A 23866-nucleotide genomic window follows, 5' to 3' on the forward strand; every position below is an offset into this window, starting at 1 on the left:
ACCTGTGAGACAGGCAACACAATTTTACTACATTCTTGTTGCAGTGGTCCTGTTTCTTACTGAATGACTCCTGTAGTGGATCCAGCCCTCACAGCTACATTAGGCATTTAGAACTTAACAACCCTTGTTCCTTCACCTTGCAGAATTCTAAATTTTCACCACTCTGCACTGGCAAAGCCACTTAAGAGGAACAACTTCAGTGGGAGATACTGAAGGTCAGAATACACTAGACAGACACACTGGTTTGGGGACCTGAAGCCAGGTCTCCCCCCCATCTTTAGTGTTCTAACCACTGAGCTATTGTGTGGAAGTCAGGGGACAGCAGCACCACCTAGGTTGCTTTGACAGGTGGAGATTAAACCACACCTCAGTGTTTCTGAGGCAGCCTTGCTGGCTTGTGTAAATCCTATTCCTGATGTTTGGAATCCATAATATTAGGTGCCTAAGTCCCTCTTTGCACATCTCACCCTTCGTGCAAAAAGGCAATAGTACAGGGAGGCACAATTTTCCAGAGGCATTAAATACAGGGAGTTGAACTCTGCTCTTAATGCAGGGGACAGCTAAAGCAAGAATCATGGTGATGGGAGGTGTGCTAAACTGCAGGGACTCTTACCAAACAAACTGTCACAAAGGAATTACTCTCTTTAAATAGTTCTTTTGGTTTTAGCAGGAGTGAGACAGACCTACTCCTTGCAAGAGAGAGCACATATTTAGGCCTTTACAAAGGCCTCTTTACAGAATTTTAACTTTAAAAAGTGAAGTTTGCTAAATGTAGGCTTCACTGCTCAGTCTGCACTTGCTGTGATGTTATTACAATTTTTTACCAATTCTTCTCCTTTCCTGCTGCACTTACTTACTGTGGCCCGCTGCCTAAATTATCCTCATTTTACATTTAAGCCACCTTACCTTTTGGATTTAGATTTCCCTAAGGCATACAGAACAGGGTGATTGTGAAGCCTCTTTAAAAAAAGAAATACAGCACTAGATTGTATATTGTACCAGTTGCCATTTTTTACTTTGCTGTCAATACGAGGCAGCAGCTCCATAGAAGAGGAGGAATCAGATGGTCCTTGGTCAGTACATACTCCAGAGATGAAATGTTAGGCTCCAGGAACATGGCTGATTTTTGAAAGACTCAGATTACCTCAATGAGACATTCAGCCCAGAGTGATAACACAAGGTTCTCTTTCTCTGCATCTGATTTAAGGCTCAGTTCCTTAACAGTGACAGTAGCACTTCTCCAGATTTGCTTCAATGCATCCATGTGTGATAAAGGAAAACGTAATCCATGAGTCTAAAAAGGAAATTCACACACACCCCCCCCCCCAAAAAAAAAAATCAGACAAGGGTAAAATTAAGGCCTAATTGAAACAACATGCAGATATTTTACAAAGTCTCTCCCACAACACCATATGTATTAACACATTGCACTAGAGAGTTATTCCATCACGACCTGCACTGATGTGATACAAGCATAAACACCAACAGTGCAGAGCATCCACAGTAGGTATGCTATTCCGGGAACATGAAGCATCTGGATTATCGTCCCCTGTACATAGCTCCCTGATGAAAGGAGAATAGTGGCTCTGGGGGGTGTCACATTTACCTCATTCATATTTTTGGGCTGCACCACTGCCTATTTTAAAGACCACATGTAGGTAGGGTGTGGTAGCCACAACCAGTGGTCACAGAGATGTCATGGGCCTGAGGGTTTTTCCATGAGTGCACAGGGAGAGAGAGCAAGCTTCACTTTCGTCATTTGTTTCTTGATGTTTTTTCCTCTTTTCTCTGGGCAATCCAGCATTTGCCCCTGCAGTGGAGCTCTCAAGGGATGTATCAGCCATCGGAAGGCATGGTTTGGGGACTCCATACCATGGTGCTACTTGATATGAGGGGGGCTTTGCTGTGACCCTGTTCTACTCTGAGTCCTCACTGCAGCAAGGTCAGGCACATTGGGGGATTTGTGCCAGGCCTTGCCTTAGACTCACACGATGATTAGACTTGCCTACATGAAGTCTAATCCCAAAGCCAGTGCAGGATATCTGTGTGCCAGGGAAGAAATCGTGAGCATAGACACATGGTTTGCTACAAATACAGGAGATAGCAGTCAAGCACACCAAATTTCTCTAGTATAAACAAGGCCTGTGTTATTACATTAAAATGCCAATCGAAGTGAGACTATTTGAGGTGGCACAGCAACATTTAAGTTATACAACCCATGTACAAGAGTTATGAGGCATATGTAAAGCCTGGTTCCAATTACCAAAGCAAAAAACAAGTGCTAGACAAATAGCCTACAATATCTTTTGCCTCTAAATATTTTGTACAGCATAGCTGTTTTTGAAGAATCCTGCACTCTCAACTCTTTCAGGTCAAAACTTTAGTTGGTTCAGATTTATGTTAATCAGACATTCGGACACATCCCAGAGGCACTGACACTCTGCTCAGTAAAATATACATGATCACAGATGAAGCGAAGGCCAGTCACACTGTTGAAGTCATCAACATTGTCCTGAGCAAGAAAGGGAGGATCCCTTCAGGCATAGCGATAAAAGCACCAATCACAGGCTCTCTAAAGGAAGAGATCTTCATGAAGTTTAGATTTAAAAAAAAAACAAAACACAACTCTATTGACCCATAACTTAATTATTGCATGAGTTTTAAAAATCACACAGAATGTGAAGTGCAGGGGTCAGACTGAGCCAACACACTGTCTGGTCTCCACAGAATGTAAGAGGTTATTTGAATAAAAAACAAACCTGACTAGCTCTGTTGCCCAGAGTAAACCCTTTTGAACGGCAATGCCAGAATCTGCAAACGGACAGAGAAATGAAGAACTGTGGGTGGAACACTGCTGTTTAAGGTGTTGACTGTGGAACCTAATGGTGAACATTTGCAATGTCACCAGTGTTAAAACAAGTATCAGGACGTAGCCAGTTAGTCCGTATCCACAAAAACAACGAGGAGTTTAGTGGCACCTTAAAAAGACTAACAGATTTATTTGGGCATATCCACGAAAGCTCATGCCCAAATACATCTGTTAGTCTGTAAGATGGCACCAGATCCTCATAGTTTTAGTGTTAAAACAAACAGCAGTGAAATAGCTAGTAGAAACATCCAGCTATTCTGGCTGGTTTAGAATTAGGTGCAGTATGCCCGCACTTGGCTTCTGCCCCTTCCTCTCACGTCTGACTCGTCTTGACAGAGAGGGCAGCAGAGCACATAGAAAGGGGAGTGAGAAAAGCAATGAGTTTCTACTAATCTTCCAGCACATCTTGACTAAAAAGCAATCTACACGAAGCCTAAATTGGGGAAACAACAATTTAAACATGAGAAGCTGTAGAGATTCCTCTCTCTTTGTTGCAGGAATACAGTCCACTCTGTTATACATTTAGGGCTGGTTATGGGGCACTAAGCACTGATGGGGACATTTAAGAATAAACAACAAACCTCAGATATCCCTTCTTCACTAGTGTCATCATCCTCATTCCCCATCATGTGCCTCTCTCTCCTGTTCTTTAAAGAGTGATAGACATAAACCATCTGTTTGCGAAGCTCCTCCTAAAAGACAGCAGGGGGAAAACCATTATCACACAAGACAGGATAAGTTAATTGCTTTGATCACATTGAATTACCTCCTTACTTAAGCAGCTCATTTTAAGACTAACCCAGGAACTCTTTACTACCCACCCTAGTCCAGGTGCCACCTGCTTTAGTGGAGACAAGGCTGCAGAATGCTAGTCTTGAAGTGACTTTCAGAGACTTCTATTTTTCAGCCTATAATGCTGACCAGATGTGTATGGGGGCAGGCACCTAGTCTCCCCTGGACCATGTGAGGCAGAAAGGACCATGGGTAGATACAGCCTTCATAACTAAAGCCATCAATAGGTTAAGACTATAGAATGGAACTTAAGTTATGGTATTTACAACGTGGACTTTCCTTCAGGGTACACATCCTGCAGGGCCTTCATAAAGTACTAGATGGCTTGTTAGGATACGTATCTTGTCTACGTCACAGGCCCAAAGTGGGCCTAAGTCAGCAGTGATCTGAATTTGTTACTATCTCACAAATTCCAGGGGGCAATTGTCTGCCAATTGCAAGTAGTAGTTTCTGTGACAGAGGATCAGTTGCCCTCTGACTCCTAAGGGTAAACCCTCCAATCCAAGCATGGCTTGCCAAGGCAAGGAAACTCATACTACCTGTTGTGCCTGTGCGGTAGACAGAAGACTAGTTTCTATGACTGTCAGTCTAGATCCTTTCTCCACTAACCCCCTTCCCCTCCGAAAAAACCTCTGCCAGCAGGCCTTGGTTCACATTGTGTCAAGAATACTCATCAGAGATCACGATGTTACCATCTCCTCCATGGAACAATTCAGTACCCACAGCCAGCATGGCAGGTCCAAGGGTAACAGACACACAGAGGGTTACTTAACAATCATAATGCAGGCCATGGCTGCCACACTGAAGTCAACATAGCTGCACCCTCTTGCACAAGATCTTAAACAAATAATAGGACCTAGCTGTTACATAGTGCTTTTCATAAGTAGATCTCAAAGCTCTTTACAAAGGTGGTAAGGATCACTCTCTCCATTTTAGATAAGGGGAAACTGAAGCACAAAGAGGTGAAGTGACTTTAAGTCCTATTTAATGTCCTATCTTGAAAAGAATGTGTTTCAAAAGCAAATCCCCTTTGCCAGAGAGCAGCAAGAGCTATCTGAGTATATGGTACCAAGCTTTTTCTGGATATAAGGCCATTAGCCAATTCCTGGTGAAAGCTCTGTGTATGATACACAAAATCCCAGAGTAATTCTATTTTGTAGAACTTCAAAATGAAAACAATACATTGTAGAATAAAATTGTATTACATCACTGAAATCTCATGACAAATCCTAATCAGATGCTGAGCAACTAAACAAACACTCCTACAAATAGTCCAGGACAACACAACAAAGCAGCAACCATCTATGGAGGCAGTTTCATTGTACTTACAGAATTGTCTTGATCAGGTTCCACTGTAATTATGGCATGATCTTTAAACCGCAATCTGATTTTGCTGTCTAATTTTGGTAATTTTCCACCTAAGAGAAAAACATACTGTCCTTCAGAAAGGACGGAAACCAAACCAATCTTTGCTGAGAATTTCGTTAAGCTTTGGTAAGCTACAGGAAGAAAAAGTCTAGGCATGAATAGCTCTACTTTTGAGTTCTGCTTATTCTCAGATACAGGGAGGAAAGAGCATTCTTTCAGATTCTGAGGCATTTACACTCAGATTCATCAGATGCAAATAGCTACAAGAGCAAGCTGGCATATTAGCAACAACCTCCACCAGTTAAAACAATATGCACTCAGAATAAATACGTAATTCTAACAATCAAACACAACATTAAACATTTGCTTCACTCATTTTAAAGAGAAAAGTATTCAGTTCAAAATTCACTCATATGTAAACAATCTACTATTATCACTTTGCCCCAATCAGCACCTTTAACGCATGGATCTCAAAGCAGTTCAACAGACATTAGTTAAGCAGCACAGCATCCCTCCTTACAGGAAGGTTAGGTATTTGCCCCATTTTACAGAAGGCTACACTGAAACTGGAGCACAGATAAAATGACCTGCCAGGAGTCACACACACAGTCAGTAGCAGAGCAAGAGGTAGGAAGTACTGGTAGAATCTCTGTGATCTAATCACTTGACAGCACTTGCTGCAAAGCTTCAGAAATTTCCTCCAGTGCCAAGTCAGGTGCCATGGTCAGGCAGCTGATGTGCTGTTATCAGAGCTCATTACACTAATAACCATCTCATTGCTACCTTGTGCTCCCATCTGTCTTCTGTATCCACTGGTTGTCTCTTGCCTTACATACAAGGACTGCATTAGGTGTGCACACAAAGTGTTTACCAGAATGGGGAGTTGCTCCCATACGGAGGCCTCTAATGCTACCACAATACAGACAGTAATCATAATCCCCCACCAAAGGAATCAAGAGTAAACTTAAATGCCACCTGGAGCCAAGGGATCAGAGCTGTTCCCCAAGAAAGGTGGTAATCGGTTCATGATGAAATCCTTCTTCATGTCAGAGGATCTCAGTTCTTTGGTGTTTTCCAGCCGGTCTGCAAGATTTCTCAGAAAGCTGCTTAATCTCCTTGTTGAGTCAGCTATATCCACCTGCTGAACACACAGAGCCTCTCACACATGTGCCCAAGTTAATCATCAGAGACAATCCTAATTCACTAGAGAAGGGATGGGTCAAAATCCTCAAAGCATTACAGATGCTGGGAACCATGCTACTGTGTGGCGTCTCTGAAGTTGCATGAGGAGAGTCCTCACATTTGGGGCTGTCAGTATCCCTTTGAACTGTTTTTTCTCCATGAAAAAGTGAAAAAAAATCAATGGCAGAGCATTCTCCAGTCAACCCACCAGTACTCCAGCTCCCCAAGAAGAGTAAGGGAAGTCAACTAGAGAGCATCTCCCGTTGATGCAGCATAGTTAGGACACCGGGATAAATCAAGTTATTCACATAGATGGAGTAGCATAACAGGTCAACTTACCCCGGTAGTGAAAACAAGTCTTAGCATCACTAAAGAATTCCACCAGAAGGCAGTGGCACCTGAGAGGGACCCCAAAACAACACCACGACTGAGAGGAAAGAGTCGGAGCTTGGGAGCATGTTGGATATGTAGAGAGGGCAGTTCAACAACCTGGACATGGCTTGTGGGAGGCCTATTCCTTGGGGTTGAAAATGGAGGTGAACTGCAAACCTCAAAGGAGGTGGTTTTGGTACTATGTAATGGGGCCAACATGTCAATAGGGCTATCAGGGAATCACAGAATATTAGGGTTGGAAGGGACCTCAGGAGGGCATCTAGTCCAACCCCCTGCTCAAAGCAGGACCAACCCCCAGATAGATTTTTGTCCCAAATCTGTAAATGATCCCCTCAAGGATTGAACTCACAACCCCTGGTTTAGCAGGCCAATGCTCAAACCACTGAGCTATCCCCACCCTCCAAGAGAGCTGCATTCTCCTGAACCTTTCTTTAACATACAGAAATTCATGCTACATTTCCCTTCACAATCTCATCTCTTTACCATCAGTAGTTGCCTTGGTATACTTGTCCGTAGATCCACATTTTCCTTCGCTGTATCAAACACAAGCCCAGGAATTGCATCTAACAAGAAATCTCCCCAAGAACTGCAGGGTAGAGGGAAACAAAAACAACTGAAATGGTGACACTGAAATAAGGCTCAAAGAGACTATCGAAGCTGCTTCTCGTCTACACAGAGTGGAAGCTATGTATAGCTAACTTGGATAAAGCAAGATTCTCTTTATTAGCATTGGTCACAGCTTGTTAATGTTGAGTTTAGATTTGCACTTAAAGCTAAGGATTCTTAGTTATGTCTGAAAAATACAGGGTATCCTTCCCAACTTCACCGCACTTCCTCTTTGGGTATGGAGACTTTATGAATAAATCCACAAATCCATTACTGTATGAGTTAAAATTAAATTGAAAACTTTAAGGAATTGAGCACAATGTCAGACCTTTGACTCCAGTGGTCATAACAAAATAATGCAGACCAGCTTTCCAAAAAAATCACTGAACCATTATGCAGTGGCTACATTTGAAAATTTTGTTTTAGGATTAATGGTAATTTTTTGCCATTATTTCCCAAGGTGAAAGTTTTTGCTTCAGAGGCTGATGAATAATCATCTTCAGAAAATTCCACAGTTCGTTCACAATGGCTGCCATCTCCCACTGCACTCTATGAGAGCCAAACTCTCCTCTCCCCCCCACCCCCCACCTTCTCCCCCTGCTGGGCCAGGAGCAGGGGCCGGCAGTGAGGTATGGCTGGAAGCAGGGATGTGGCCAGGGGCTGAAACGGAGCTGGGGCTGGGTGGCGCTCCCTCCCTGCCCCCTCACAGGGGCTGGCTGGGGCCCCACCACCACCACCCAGATGTTCCTCTGTGCCCACCTTGGGAGGCACACTCCACAGTTTTGAGACCACTGCTCTAGGCACTGTAATACAAGTGATACATGAATACCACCACCACCTCTGATTCAGAAAAGTTTACCATCTTTTTCTCCCCTTTGTACATACTCAGCAGAAACTTCTTGGACTTCAGCAGCTAAAATCTCCTCAGATTCCATCTTCATAGAGCACACTCCCTCCCCTCACAGCTCCTAGTGTGACCTGGCTACACATGCATCATCCCCATAGAGCAACTAAGCATGCTTCAGCCCAAGTCTGAAGGGGCAAAGGCAGATTCTTCTGTAATTGCTGCTCTGCAATACAGCCTGCCACCAAAACTGAGAGCAAGGAGACACTCTCCTGTGCTTTCAGTGATTCCCCACCTCCAGGCAGTGGGAAGGAAGCAGCAGTGTGATTCAAATGCAGAGGGGACAAGAGGTGGGCCTGGGAATTGAGAAGAAGAGGAAGAAAAACTGACTGGAAGTTCAGTTTGTGGGGGTGGAAGGGCAGAGACTGGCACTGGCTGAGCACAGACTGAGGCACAGGCACAAGTTAAGGTTGCACAAGAATCTCAATTCTGGCATTTCCTTTTGAGTGCTTAACTTTGCAACCTTAGGTTTTCTTATAATAGTTGTTTGTGTGTAATATATGTTCAGAGTGCACCACCACTACAGCTGGCGGTGTATTTAGAATTCTGCATATCCACTTCTTGGGCATACATATTATTTGATGAATGCAGACACCCAGCCATATTAAACTGCCTACATAATCAAACCCCCATCCTGCTGTTCCTCTGTGAAGTCAGTGGAACACAAGCTAAGACTGCAAGTAAACATCACATTCATTCCATTGCCCTCAGTCACTCAGCCAAGGAAAACAACGCTTACAAGAAACACTGATCATGACGCCCAGGAAGAGCACAAAAGACAACTATGATAATTGTTGCATTGTAAGAGCACTTGGAAATTTTCCCCAAAACAAACAGCACGTATCACATGTTCCTGATATTTACAGTCAGTCTCATCACTGCACTTTACCCCCCAGGCATGAGAAATACAAAGTAGCAGCTTTTCCTAAGATTGCTGCCCGAGATTCTTAAGAGAATGTGAAGGAAGCTTCCATCTTGTTACCATTAGCCTGACGAGCACGGATAAGTACTAGGTCATAGTTTTCCTGTTAAAGGAACAGCACGCTTCTAGCCTCTTGCTCATTCTCAGAACACTCTAGGGAACATGCTCCTTGATGGTACTGCTTCTCAAGTAACTCAGTGAACTGGCACTGCCTTACGCCATAGCTGATGGATTATGTATGTTCACTCAACACCAGCCTCTCAGGCCTTCAGCAATTATGTGACGCGGACCTGATGCAATCTAGTGTAAATCCTCCTCTTTCAATACTATTTGATAGATATAATAATAGCTGTAAGGACTGATTTGAGCAATTCCTCTTCTGATAATAAAAACTGATCACTGCAAGTGGATCCATGAAGCAGTGAATTTACTCAGCAAAATCTGCACCATGACAAGACAGCATGAGTTCTGCTAGGCCAAAAGCTGGTCAGGAAGTATGGTTCTAATGTTGCCTCTCCATAATACAAGCAGCGAACACACTGTAAAGTAACTTTTGATACCAAAACTGAATCCCACCGTAAAGCAGTAAAGATTCAGCTACTGTATGGGAGAGACACATCCTCTGCTCAAAGCCATTTCATCTCAACCTTTACAACAGGGGTAGGCAACCTATGGCACGTGTGCCAAAGGCGGCACACAAGCTGATTTAAGGTGGCACTCACACTGCCTGGGTCCTGGCCACGAATCTGGGAGGCTCTGCATTTTAAATGAAGCTTCTTAAACATTTTGAAACCTTATTTACTTTACATACATCAATAGTTCAGTTATATATTATAGACTTATAGAAAGAGACCTTCTAAAAATGTTAAAATGTATGACCGGCACGCGAAACCTTAAATCAGAGTGAATAAATGAAGACTCGACACACCACTTCTGAAAGGTTGCTGATCCCTGCTTTAGAACATGAACTAGGTGGAGAAAATCTGAAAGCTGGTCATTTTACAGGGTCACTTGTGACTCAAGTAAGAAGTGTTACTCCAGGGCCCTGCAGATTTTCCAGCAGCTATGAAACCTGGTATATTAGGAATGTGTTGCTTTGGAATATGGGCAGGATGAGACACCCCTACTGCTAGAAATCCTTCCCACATCTGATTCCTCACCCATACCATTGAATCAGAGGCCAGCATTGGAGAAACAGGTTAAGTGGGAGCAGCAATCCCCCAGTGGGAAGAAGCACCAGCAGGGGGAAGGTGTAGGAAACAATGTTGAGGTGGAAGCTGATCTCTGGGGAAAGGCTGAAAGGCGTAGGATGAGGATATTTTGATAAAGGGACAGTTTGGGTGCCTGGTGACAGCAGCATAGGAGAAAAAAAAACTAACAACTCAGCCTTGACGTGCTTAATAGTCTCTGTGTTAACAGATGTGCAATAACCTCTCCAGTGGGTGAGAGAATGTATGAAATGCAACACTGAATTTGTACTTGTCACCTTATCGTCCACCTAAAGTCCCCAGCTGGTAAGTAATAAGTAAGTAATTAAAAATGATTCTGTTAAAAGCAGCCTACTTGCTATGTTTTTAACTAATGATTTGCTTTCACAAACCTTTATTACTCCTACATGAATACTGGCTTAGATTTAATTACAGTGTTCTACTTCTATGGTATCATTCATCAGAAGATTTCATAGCACCTTACAAACAAACAAATTTCACAAAAGCCCTGCAAGGGAGGCAGGTAAAATATTATCCCCATATTACTGATGGAGAACTGAGGCACAAAAGCTAGGGTATTTGCCCATGGTCACATGGCAAGTTCAGTGGCTGAACAAGGAACAGAACCCAAGAGCCCCAACTACAAGGCCTTTGCTCTAGCTAACAGATAGCACCACTTCTCTGAAACACACACATTTTAGGTCACCGTTAGCATTTATCCAAACTGTGTCCAAGGAAGCCACGCTATGAAAATGATAAAGAATAATTACTTGTTTTGGTAGGTGCTGATGGTCACGTGAGTAGAATATGATCCCCCTAGAGGAGTGTCAGCTTGGTGAATAGTTCCTCTTGGAAAGTATAACAAATCTCCTGGCTAAAAGAAAATGGAAGGAAAAAACAATTAAGTATTTGAGTCTCTTGGTAACTACTGTTCTGCAATGATAGCAAAATAAAGAAATTACTCCCTAGATAGCAATGCTGACAATTGAATATAAAATCATGCAATACAGTAGACTCTCCTTTACATGCCACATAGCTAAGCTACAAAAGGGGACCCTCTTAAGGCTGGAGAGCCTAAGAGCTGAACTAAATTCTTCCTTATTATTTGTGAAGTCTAAGCAAATTAAAATTTACTAATATGCACACTAAACTAGGTACACACAAAATTAAGAAGTGACTGAGACTGGCCCATTGACAAAGTGAGACAGTGAAAGAGCGACAAACAAGTGAAATGCTATCTGGATCCAACCTAACACCCTCGAAAGGGGGGAAAAAAGCTAGGAACACTAATAAAAAACTCATCTATGCTAGGTACTAATGTATTTTTAAACACAGTTTAAGCAGTTCTAGTAACAGGTCTTAAACAAAATGACCACTTGTCTTTCCTCCCCCTGCTCTCCCATCCTCCTGGCTTAACAACCTTTGCAAGAAAGGGCTCTTTAAAAGTGATGCAATTTAGTGGAATGGCAATAACAGAAAATGAAGACGAGGGAGCAGAGAACAGACAAAGGAACACTACCAGGACAAAAAAAATTGCACCACTAAAAGAAACTCATCACAGAAAAATATTTCAGGCCCAGCACAGCTCTGCAAGAATATGCTACCACCAAATTACACGCTTCAGTTCCCAAGATCAAATGTTACGTAAGCACTGCCAAGAATTTGGTTAACTTTAAAATCAATTTCAGGAATAATTAGATATGTGACTGCTACTGCAAGTAAAGCTAAATTTACAGCTGAATACCTGGACAACACATTCCAAGAGAGAGTCATAAAATAACGATGGTAAAACACAAAATATATTTTAATCTTAAATTTCATTTAATTGCTAGGTTCAAACCACTCTTTAAGCAGATTAGTGGGCTTAAAAAAGATTTTAAGTGAATACTCTTCAAATGGCTTCTTCAAGTAGGTGAATTAAAGGTATCCTCCAATTACAGAATTTCACAGGATTTAGGAAGATCACTTATGTTTCTCCATTTATAAAGAGCAGTGGTTTGTCACAGGTAAACCACGTGATTCACTTACCTTTTAAAAAGCTTCCCTCTGCCGTTAATAAATTGTCTTGATTATCTATCATAACTAGAAAGGATTGACTTGTGGAGTTAACAACTTATGTTCCAGCTCACCTAGAGAGGAACAACTCCTACAAGGAGTGCAACTAAGGCCTGGGCTACACTAGCCAGGGGGGTTCAAACTAAGATACGCAACTTCTCAAAGTCGAAGTATCTTAGTTTGACTTACCTGGCCGTCCTCACAGCAGCGAGTGGACTGCCGCGGCTCCCCCGTAGACTCCGCCTACTCCGCCTGCCGAGGTGGAGTACGGGAGTCGATTAGCAGATCGATTTATCGTATCCAGATGAGACACGATAAATCGATCCCTGATACATCAAACACTACCTGTCGATCCGGCAGGTAGTATAGACGTACCCTAACTCTCCAGAAGGGGTGAGCCCTGTTGGCAGCTCCCCGCAGGAGAGTTACAACAGAAGAGATTGTAACTGAATGCTAACATTGGTTTATTACTTCTTTAAAGAATGATTCATTATTAATAACTTTGAACTGTCTTGCTTTTCTAAATCATGGGTTTCCTGAGGCACGGTAAGAAACCTTATGTGACAAATTGCAGGGGTCATATCCATGACCTTACATTACAAGGAACAATGGCTAATCATTTGTCCTACCTGATCTACCTTTCTCTAGACTATCATTTTGATGATTAGGGAATAAAGTTACTAGATGCTCAACAATACACAAAAGAGGAACAGATCTGTTGGGTAGAAAGAAGTCAGTTTACAGAGTCACTCATCAGAGCTGACCTACACTTTAAGGGCCAACTTCTGCTTGCCTTATTCACTTGATAGACCCACTGACTTCAACAGACTACTTATATGAGTAAGGCAAAGCAGGATTTCAGCCCAAGTCTTTAAGGGAAAACTGGTTCATACATAAGTGCATTATTAACATTAAGTTGCTATAAATTAAGGACTGCGGGTTCTCAACATAGGGGGTCACTCCTCAGGACTCTCTTCACTTTGTCCACATCTTTCTTAAAGTGGCCAGTTTGAGGCACCACACAAATATTCCAGTTGCAGTCTCACCAGTGCCAACTAGAGCAGAACAATTATCTCCCATGTCTTACATATGACACCCCTTTTGTAACTGCATCACACTGACAACTCTCATTCAATTTGTGATCCACTGTAGCCCACACGTTCTTTTCTGCAATACTACCACCTTGCAGGCCATTCTCCATTTTGTAGTTGTACATTTGATTTTTCCTTCTTAAGTGTAGTACTTTGTACTTGTCTTTACTTAATTTAATCTTGTGGATTTCAGACCAATTCTCCAGTTTGCCTATAAGATACCTGACTGCCCTATATGCCAGACTCTTTCAAGTGCTCTGAATGTCATTTTTATACATACAGTGAAACCCCGCTATAATGCGACATTTGGGGTCCAAAAACTTCCATCATGCTAAATGTGGTGTCGCGGTATACCAGGGTTTCAAGCCAGTTTGTCAGTGGTCCCCAACACGGTGCATTGATGTGTGCTGCCTAGTGCCCAGCAGGGGACAGGAGCCTGCTGGGGACAGAGAACTCCGAGGCTGCAAGCACCTGCCGGGGACAGAGAACTTCGGAGCTGAGGGCGCCAGTGCTCTCTGTCCCCGGCAGGTGCAGGGCCGCGGATCCTCTTGAAGCCAGAGAGAAGCTGCGGCCCGCGCCTGCTGGGAACAGAGAGCACCAGGGCCAGCAGCCTCGGAGTTCTCTGTCCCCGGCAGGTGCGGGGCTGCAGCTTCTCTCCCCTGCAATGGTGTTGGGGACCACTGGTACTGTACAGTACTGTGAAAACATTATTTAAGTTGTATCTGCCTTAAAGGGGATCCAACCTATGATCGCGTTATATGCGATTTCGTGTTATAGCGGGGCGCGTTATTGCGAGGTTTGACTGTACATTTGGGGCATTCTTCTTAAACAATGTATCAGCAAATAAAGTTATTACACTATATATTTCACAGCTAAAGCCAAGAAAGCCATGTGCAGTGAATACTAGTACCTTTAATATGAATTCATGTGTTGGATTCCCAATATGATCCTCTGATTCAACATTATACTCTCGAGCTAAATGCACAGTAGGTTTGTAGAGACGCCAGTGTTTCTCTCCTTCCAGCTGAAGGATAAACACCTGCAAAGGGCCACAAGACAATATGTATCAAAAAGCCATGCTGCGCCTCAAACCACCAGCTGCTCAAATTTTGAACTCTGAAAATACCCAGGGGACCAAGTGAGGGAGATAGATAGCAAAGACAAAAAAAAAAAGTCAAAGCGATGGTCTTACTGGTGACACCCAGAGCTCTGTAAAAGTTCAAAAATAGTTCTCTGCCAGTCACATAAGAACACAGAGCACGTGAAATACCCAGTCGCGTAACAGTTCCAAATGGGACATTGAATTCTATCAGAAGGCTTTGCAGACAGATAACAGGTATATTCTGCACGTGCTAGGTAGCTGGAGAGTATGTTTCTGTGTAGCTAAAATTCCTTTAACAAACAAAACTGCTAGATGCATTTATCTGAAGTGAAATTAAAAATAAAATAAAAACAACCTCTAATTCATGATGAGACATTTATGCCTTTTATTTGTAATATTTCTAAAACCAGGTAGAAAATATTTGCTTTATTTTTAAAATATGATTGCAAAAAGAAGACAGAGTTGGGAGCATAAGTCCCAAACTTCAGGTTTTGGTCTTTTAATAAAATGTAATAAATGTTTCTGTTATTTTTAAAAGTAAAATAAAGACACGTCTAGATTTAAGTCTTTCCCTGGCAGCATTTACAAGCTAGTCATTGCAGTGCTGTGCTACTACACAAGTACCAGAGTGTAACCAGTCTATTTCAATTGTACAAGCTGAAGAAATTGCAAAGAAAAGAAGATTTCCATGTTTTTACAGTTTTAGTAATTGGAGGGTCTGACCCCAAGAAGTGCTAGGAACCTACAACTCCCCCTGAAGTCAGCAGGATCTCTCAGCATCAGGCCCTCGATGTGTTACTGGTAACAAAGGTAGGCTTGGAAGTTTTTAAATTGGTTTTTTGACCCGACCTTGTCACTTTTTAAGATCACCACCGCCACCGCTGTAACACTTCTACACTGGAAGATAAAGCCTGCTGGGAAGCTTGTCGGCAGCAAATGAAAAATCCCACACAGCAGTTCTGGAAAGCGAATGTAACCGGCTATTACCATCAATTACTCACTAGCTTGTCTTTAAAATGAAAAAATCCTTGTAGGTTACTTTGACCAAATCTATACCTAGAGAGAGCATAAACCTGTTCCCACTAAATGGATCCATTTAATGACTTCTATAAAGTGAACACACTTCCTCCCTTGAAAAAGCTGCTTGTAAATTTACAGATTACAGATTGCAAGCTTGTTCTCTCACCTCAACATCATCGTAGTGGGGGGGCAGACCCTGGGACCCTGGAGGAGTAATGTAAACATTGGAGCCAACCAAAGAGCCAAAGTAGCATTCCAGCTTCTCCTGGATCCTCCACAACTCATCCTTTAAAGAAAGCAAGTGAAATTATCACAAATAAACATCACTGCTAAAAGCAAGTGTGGCGTTTGTTATTTTAAGTTAATGTTTGATGTATTGCTCTAACTATGGTATCAGTCCACACACACTTCAGACACAGAGGAACTTAAGTGATAGGAGCTACCCTTATACAAGGAGGCAAAGAAATGCTATCAATGTATGTGCATTCAACTAACGCTCTATACTGCAGTATCCACTCCATCTTCAAATGCCAAATATGACACTGTGCCCCAAGACTACAGTGAAATCAAAAATAGCCTAAGTGAGATATTACATTTGGGGTACAATTTTAACAGGTACCTCCCAAGAGGCCAATACAAAATTAAACTGTACATTGGCATAATTGTGCCTAATACCCAGCCCAGCGTATCCACATTTTATCCCTTTGTAAACTGCATGTAGAACTATCCTCTCTTTCCCAGGGTTACTGACTAAGTCAGTGCACAATGAACACTAAATAGTAAGAAAGACAAGCAAAAAAAAGAGAGAGCAGAGTGAGCAGTTGCTAAAATGGACAGCATGCTACTAACTATGCTGTAATTCAATACTAGTGTGTTTTGTTTGTCAGAAGGTGGAGTGTTTTGGAAATATTTCACACCTTGCCTTGCCTCAGAAGAACCAGTATTAAAACCTGCACTTGCACTCAGAAACTATAACAAAAAAGGGTGGGTGGTGAATTTTAAGAAAATAAAGATGGGTAATAATTAAGTGTGTGTGTTTATCTTTCCCTAAATTATAATGATGGTAACAAAACAAGCTTTTAAGGAGGAGTTCTAATCTTTTTACACCCTAGATCAGCTTTTAGATGTGCCTCTTGCTACAGCATGGAAGGATGATGCATAGAGCAAAGTATAAAACAGTGTTTTAATTCAGATAGTTCATTTATAAAGTAATTGGTGTCAGCCTGCTGGCCAGCAGCTCAAAATACATTGTGATATACTACGGTACACTGTGCATCCAGCCTGACTGAGGCAAATAAGACAGCAACTAAGTAATATGCAGCATTTATAGTTTACAAAAACACATAATAAGCAGGACATGAGCCACAATCTACGGGCAACAGTAGATCTAACCTTAAATCTCTGAGGCTGGTGAAACTGTATCGTTGCTTTTTTCTGATCAAAGTCTCTCTTCAGCTGCATATAGTTCACTTTGCCATCTTTATTTAAAACTTTCTTTTTTCCATTCACGCATCTGCAGATATTAACATCTCTTCCATAGTATAAACCCTGGCTGGACAGCTCCTTCAAATCCATTAACTGGAAGAGAGACTGGTAGTAAGTAGCCACTGAAGGGTCATCTCTCTGAATAAGCAGTGGCTTTTGTTCCCAATACTCCTTGAAGAACTTCTCTTCTTCGATGGGAAAGATCAAACTTTCAAAGACACTGTCTGGGCTGTCATAGTTCATAGGTGAAGAAGGGCAAGATGCTTCCACCTTTGCTCGTTTACATGGTACATGTACTTCCCTTCCTGTTTCAGTTTGTTTCCGTCCTTTCTTCGACATGTTCCTGTTTAAGATAACAAAGAAAGTAAGGCAACTAGAAACAATACAGTAAATCAGCTACAGGGGTTACATACCCGGATCAGCCCCTCTCGCTTTAATACATGAGAATCTGGGGCAGGGGAACTGCATGAAGAGCTCCTTTCAGATTCTCCTCCTCTCCTCCAAATCATTCCATAAGGACCAGGGAGAACATTTACATGCACCTCAGTTCCTCTCACAAACACTTAACCATTCCGAGACCTCTGCAGGTAGCTGTTGCTCACTTAGGCCCCAATCCTGCAACTGGCTTCACATTTTGGGGGGAACTGGAGGGTTGATTTATGATTGTTGGCTGTCTGAGGTTGGTGATACTAGCACCTCATTTATTTCTGATTACTGCCTTAAAGCTCACAGTTTTGCCCTTACAAAGAATGGTCACCACTTTTAATTTCTGTCAGCAGCACTGAAGTCACAAACTGACCTTGGCAACATGGCCAACACCTCTCATGGCTTCCAGTGGAGGTGAGGGAAATTAAGCCAGCCTGACCTCAGGGAGGATGGTGGCCTCTTAGCCACCATTGGAGGGCCAGAACATGGAGGTGCTGGAATGACACTGTAGGGGCAGTAGGGAAGATGAATGTGTTAGAAAACATGACAGGAAACTATGAAGAATCAGGGGTTCAGGAAAAGGCAGGGAGGATAAAGCACACGCTGAGAAGGGTGCAGTACAATGTGATGGATAGGGGACTGTCAAGGAAAAGGGAAGGAAATGAGAAGGACAAGTGAGTGTAGGGAGTAGATGACTGCGAGGGAACATGGAAGAAGATATGAACGGGGTAACTGGCTGTCCTATTTAGTCAGGGTGGGGGACAGAACAGGAGCACCCCAGGAGATAGAGTGTAAGCAGAGTAGCAAACTGGGAGGCATTTGTGTTTAAGGTTTCACTTTGAACTTGAGATCATCACATAAGAATTTAGGATGAGCAGCTTCCCCCAAAGATAAAATATTATGACTCAAAGGCAACTAACACGCAATTATATTTTTTAAATCTTATGATTTGTGAGTGCTAGGCATTGGCAATACTCAGTTTATACAAAAGAGAAAAAAATTACATTGGAAAGAATCAAATCGGCATTAACCTTAACAAAGCATTAAAACTATCAAAACATGGAAGGCCTTTCTGTTGCCACTACAGAATTATACACTGTAACCATATATATTGTAAGGCTGCACTTCGATCTTGTGCAACAGTCAAGCTTTGTGTTTATACCAGGGTGGATTTGATTTAAATCACTAGTCAGGAAGACTCAATTTAATCATGGATTTCTACATAAAAGTGCATTCTACATATTCTTCACAACTCACAGATAGATGCAGGTTTCATTTTTAGAAGGTACACACTATACATTTTTAAACTGATTTATTTTGAAAACTTTTCAGATTTATTTTCTGATATAGCTGTAAAACTAATGATTGTTTGGGTATTTTATTTCCAAAGGTCATTGAAGCAGATATTTATGAAGTCATTGGGAGGTGAACTATCTCCAATTCAACAGGTTAATCGTTAATATTTGGAGGATTTTCTTGCTATACTATATTCGGAGCACATCACCAGACAGACATTTAAATTGTTTTATTTAACTAAAACAATGTTAAGTATTCTGGATTTTTTTTCAACAGCAAACATATAATATTTTAACAAAACAAGCATATGTCCCTTGCTTCTCACATTTATCTCCAAACTTCTTCTCCTTGTCCAGATCTATTCCAACCCCAACAATCTTCTATTCATTTAACTTTCTGAAACTTTGCACTTCTAGAGAGAGGTAAGGGATTGACGCTGTGTACACAAATTTGCAGAGGGACAATAGAGTTGAGGTCTGTTATTTCTCACCTCTATATATTATTTATTTATTTAAAAACATTTTTGCTGTTAACAAGCATGTTACTTCTGGAGACACAAATTCAGAGTTTGAGAACTGCAAAACTAAGCATCTCTGATGGTATCTTATAGACTGAGCACTGAGTCCCATTGAGTAGATAAAAAGATTAACCTAAATAATCTATACAGAAGCCTGTGGAACCCCATAAAATTGGGTCCCTAATCCATGAACTATTGGAACTCATTAACAAAACTTTTCTTAAACATTACATGAATATATTGTCTCATACTATAGAATTAGAATTTATAATCCCTATTCCATGATGAGATATCTTTGAGATATAATGTATCCTTAGATAGGTTTTGTCCTCAAAAAGCATTTTATCCAAAAAATCTGATTTAAAATAAAAAAATCCCATTTTTTTTTATTTATTTTTTTAAAAAATCATTGATTTTTATCCACTCTGGTTTATACTGTCACTAGGAACCTTTCATTACAGACTAGTAATTGTACAGCTGAAACTCATTTATTTTGCTATTCTAGGTAGACAAAAAGCTTGTGTGTCATTATGTAAAAACAAAGCCAATTCATCACATTGCCTCAACAGGTGGAAGTTTGCAGCAACACTTTCAAAAGGCTGAAAGGTAGCACATAGTGTACTGGGGAGAAGTAAAAATGCTGAAAATGTTAAAATCTACAACTGACTTTTTCTATACATCAATAACACAAATGTAAACGAGTTTATCTGTACGTTTAAGACCTATACCAATCACATCAACTTCTTGGCACATTTACCTGTTTTTAAATGTAAACTTTAAATGTAAACTAGGTCTGTCGATTAACAGCAGTTAACTCACGCGATTAACTAAAAAAAATGAACTATGATTAAAAAAAGTAATTGATTAATCGCACTGTTTAATAAATTTCAGTTGGTATTCTATTGTTTAATATTTTTGGATGTTTTTCTACATTTTCAAATAATTTCAATTACAACACAAAATACAAAGTGTACAATGCTCACTTTATATTATTTTTATTACTATTTATCATTTTTACAGTGCATATATTTGTATTTTTCAATTCACCTCATACAAGTACTGTAGTGCAATCTCTTTACTGTGAAAGCGTAACTTACAAATGTAGATTTTTTTTTACATAACTGCACTCAAAAACAAAACAATGTAAAACTTTAGAGCCTACAAGTCTACTCTGATCTACTTCTTCTTGGCCCAATTGCTAAGATGAAGAAGTTTGTTTACATTTATGGGAGATACTGCTGACTGCTTCTTATTTATAATGTCACCTAAAAGTGAAAACAGGCGTTCGCATGGCACTTTTGTAGCCGGCATTGCAAGGTATTTGTGCGCCAGATATGCTAAACATTCATATGCCCCTTCATGCTTCAGCCACCATTCCAGAGGACATGCTTCCATGCTGATGATGCTCGTTAAAAAACTAATGCATTAATCAAATTTGTGACTGAACTCCTTGGGGGAGAATTGCAGGTCTTCTGTTCTGTTTTACCCACATTCTGCCATATATTTCATGTTATAGCAGTATTGGATGATGTCCCAGCACGTTATTCATTTTAAGAACACTTTCACAGCAGATTTGACAAAACACAAAGAAGGTACCAGTGTGAGATTTCTAAGGATAGATAAAGCACTCAACCTAAGGTTTAAGAATCTGAACTGCCTTCCAAAATCTGAGAGGGATGAGGTGTGGAGCATGCTTTCAGAAGTCTTTAAAAAGCAACACTCCGATGCGGAAACTACAGAACCTGAACCACCAAAACAGAAAATCAACCTTCTGCTGGTGGCATCTGACTCAGATAATAAAAATGAACATGCGTCAGTCGACTCTGCTTTGGATCGTTATCAAGCAGAACCCATCATCAGCATGGACGTATATCTTCTGGAATGGTGGTTGAAGCATGAAAGGACATATGAATTTTTAGCACAACTGGCACATACATACCTTGCGATACTGGCTACAACAGTGCCATGTGAATGCCTTGTTTTTCTGAGTGATTGGCTGAAGTTGGACTCAAGGGACTTGTAGGTTCTAAAGTTCTACATTGTTTATTTTTGAATGCAGGAGGATTAAATCACTGCTTAGAATTAAATCACTGAAGCCAAACAATGATCTGAGGCCAAAATTTTCAAACCGGAGTGCAGAAACTTAGGCTCATAAACAAAGATTTGAGCAATTAAATAGAAGTGACCTGAATATTACTCCTGGTTGTATTCTGTGTCAAAAAATTAAAAATTCTGTGCACAATATTTTAAAATTCTGCATATTTTATTTGTCAAAACAACACTATATAATCATACCAGTTTCAATTATTTTGGTAATTTCTTTCAAAATACCTGTCAGCAAGTATGTCTGTAACAATACAGATATACAAAAAATTCCCCCATGTGTAGAGAGTTAAAGAAACCTGTACAAGAATCCAGTTCCTGTTTCTCGCCTCTCCCCCACAGAGCCTAGCCATGAGGCCTTCCCCAGCCCAGACATTTTCACCCCTTCTACTCCAGAGGCCAGCTCAGAACCCCTCCGGCCCAGAAACTCACAGTCCTTCCCACCAGAGCCCAGCCACAACTACCCCCAGCCCAGACACTCACATCCCTTTCCCCAGCCCCCAGCTCTGACACTTATCCCCTTCCAGAGCCCAGCCACAGCCCCCTCTACGCCAGACTCGCACCCTCAACCCCTTAACTGCCAGCTGTCCAGTGACCAGTCCTCTTCATTATTTATCACTCCCCCAACTTGTGTCATCTGCAAAGTTTATCAGTGATGATTTTATATTTTCTGCCAAGTCATTGATAAAAAAGTTAAACTGCATAGGGCCAAGAACCAATACTTGCAGGAACCCATTAGAAACACACCCACTCAGTGACGATTCCCTATTTACAATTGCATTTTAAGACCTATCAGTTAACCAGCTTTTAATCCATCTAATGTATATCACTAATTTCATATTCTAGTTTTTGTAATCAAAATGTCAGATGGAACCCACTCTCAGGATTTGGACCACCCTGGCCTCCTGAAGATACTGGATCAAATCCCAGCAAGGTCACCTCAGGCCTTCAGCTTTGCAAGGCTGATAAACAGCATTTCATGCGTGAATGTGAATGTGGAGTTTCAGATTAAACTTAAATAGATGTTCTGAAATGTCCCCACACTGTTGTACTGTGTGTCAATTAGCTGCTGCCTTGTGCCACAGAGGGGCTTGCATTTTAGTAGTACTGTATGTATGAAGAATATTTGTATTCCAGGACCTTTAAGGGATCAAAGTGGTTATCAATATAAGATATTATGCAGTCTACATATAGCTTGGTTGTTTAACAGCACATGAAGCCTCTACCTCACCCCAACCACTTTAACAGGGAGGATTCGTCATCCTTTACTCCCCTCTTCTCTATCTCCTGCACATTAAACTGAAAATTTTAATGGTTACTGCCTAGGCTTGGAGAGATCCGATTTTTATCAGTAAAGGTAGCTAAAATCAATTTGTCTGCACACACACAAACCAGCAACAAATTTCCATCCATTACAGAAATTTACAGATGGGCAGAATGTACAGAAAAATGCTGCTTGAAAACATATCAGAGTTTAACTGAAGGATGTTTACTTAATTTCCAAACAGGAAGCTGACAGGATGTGTGTAAGCAATTATAAAGCTTTAACTTTTTGAATCCCAATGTCTATGGCAGTGGTTCTCACACTTTAGTACTGGTGACTCCTTTCACACAGCAAGCCTCTGAATGCAACCCCCCCCCCTTATAAATTAAAAACACTTTTTTATACATTTAACACCATTATAAATACTGGACGCAAAGTGGGGTTTGGGGTGGAGGCTGACAGCTCGTGACCCCCTGAAGGGTCCTGACCCCCAGTCTGAGAACCTCTGGTCTGTGGTCATTAAACAATTAGTCAGACCCCTCCCCCCAATTTCCAACAACTGTGAAAATTTAACTTGATACAAATGTTTTTAAAATGCTGAGGGCTCATCACTTTGCATAACTGTGAAACACTAACCCGGGGGAAATGCTTTAAAACAAACATCGATATTATTCCTCAACATTAACAATGAAAACCGCATCCTGCCAGACCCACCTGTGCCCCAGGCGCCCTCCACCCACCACAACGAGGAAGAAGGGGGGGCACAGAGGGGAACAAGGGCTTTGACACCCCCTTGAGCCCGCCCAGATCCCCGCCCAGCGCGGCCTGCCAGGCAATGGGGGCGGGGGCAGGGCCAGCAGGGGGCAGAGGCAGAAGCTTGTCCGAGGGCTGCAGCCTGGGCGGGTTTGCAGGAGCGCGGCAGTGGGGGGGGGGGGGGGCGCTACACCCCCGGAGCTGCGGGACGGGGCCCGGGCGGGCGCTGGGCGGGCAGCCAGAGCGAGAGGCCGAAGTTCCGGCCGGGCCGCGCCACTCCTGGCTGGGCTGCCCGCCACGTGGCTGCCGAGGCGGGGGAGCCGCCGGGGCACTTACCGGCCCGCTGCAGGGCGCGCTGCGGAGCTTGGGGACTGGGCGTGTGAGGAGCGGGCAGGAGGAGACTGATCCGCGCGGCGCGTCCTCCGCAGCTGGGCCGGGGCCGTCACGGGGCCTCGGCTCCGCCTCCCCTCCCGCTGCTGGAGCCCGCTTGAGCCTCAGCCAAGGGTCGGA

At 42.1% G+C, this 23866-nt stretch overlaps 1 protein-coding gene across 3 annotated transcripts; it reads right to left on the reverse strand.

The window, feature by feature from the left end:
* Window positions 1-5: 5 nt before the first annotated feature.
* RIOX2 (ribosomal oxygenase 2) lies at window positions 6-23866 on the reverse strand. Of its 3 annotated transcripts, none has more exons than XM_050959223.1 (10): window positions 23693-23866; window positions 16905-17340; window positions 15679-15798; window positions 14301-14429; window positions 11015-11118; window positions 7088-7190; window positions 6005-6167; window positions 4991-5079; window positions 3451-3561; window positions 6-1294 (listed from the first exon to the last, which is right to left on the reverse strand). In XM_050959223.1, exons 2-10 carry the CDS (start codon window positions 17334-17336, stop codon window positions 1136-1138), a joined length of 1410 nt encoding a protein of 469 aa, XP_050815180.1. In that variant the 5' UTR covers window positions 17337-17340; window positions 23693-23866; the 3' UTR covers window positions 6-1135. The 3 variants fall into 3 exon arrangements, with proteins under 3 accessions (XP_050815180.1, XP_050815172.1, XP_050815186.1); XM_050959215.1 differs by having other exon boundaries at window positions 6005-6170; window positions 23693-23865; XM_050959229.1 differs by lacking the exon at window positions 6-1294 and adding an exon at window positions 1726-2572 and having other exon boundaries at window positions 6005-6170.

This window comes from Gopherus flavomarginatus, chromosome 1 (genome assembly GCF_025201925.1).
Source record: "Gopherus flavomarginatus isolate rGopFla2 chromosome 1, rGopFla2.mat.asm, whole genome shotgun sequence".
Lineage (NCBI taxonomy): Eukaryota > Metazoa > Chordata > Testudines > Testudinidae > Gopherus > Gopherus flavomarginatus.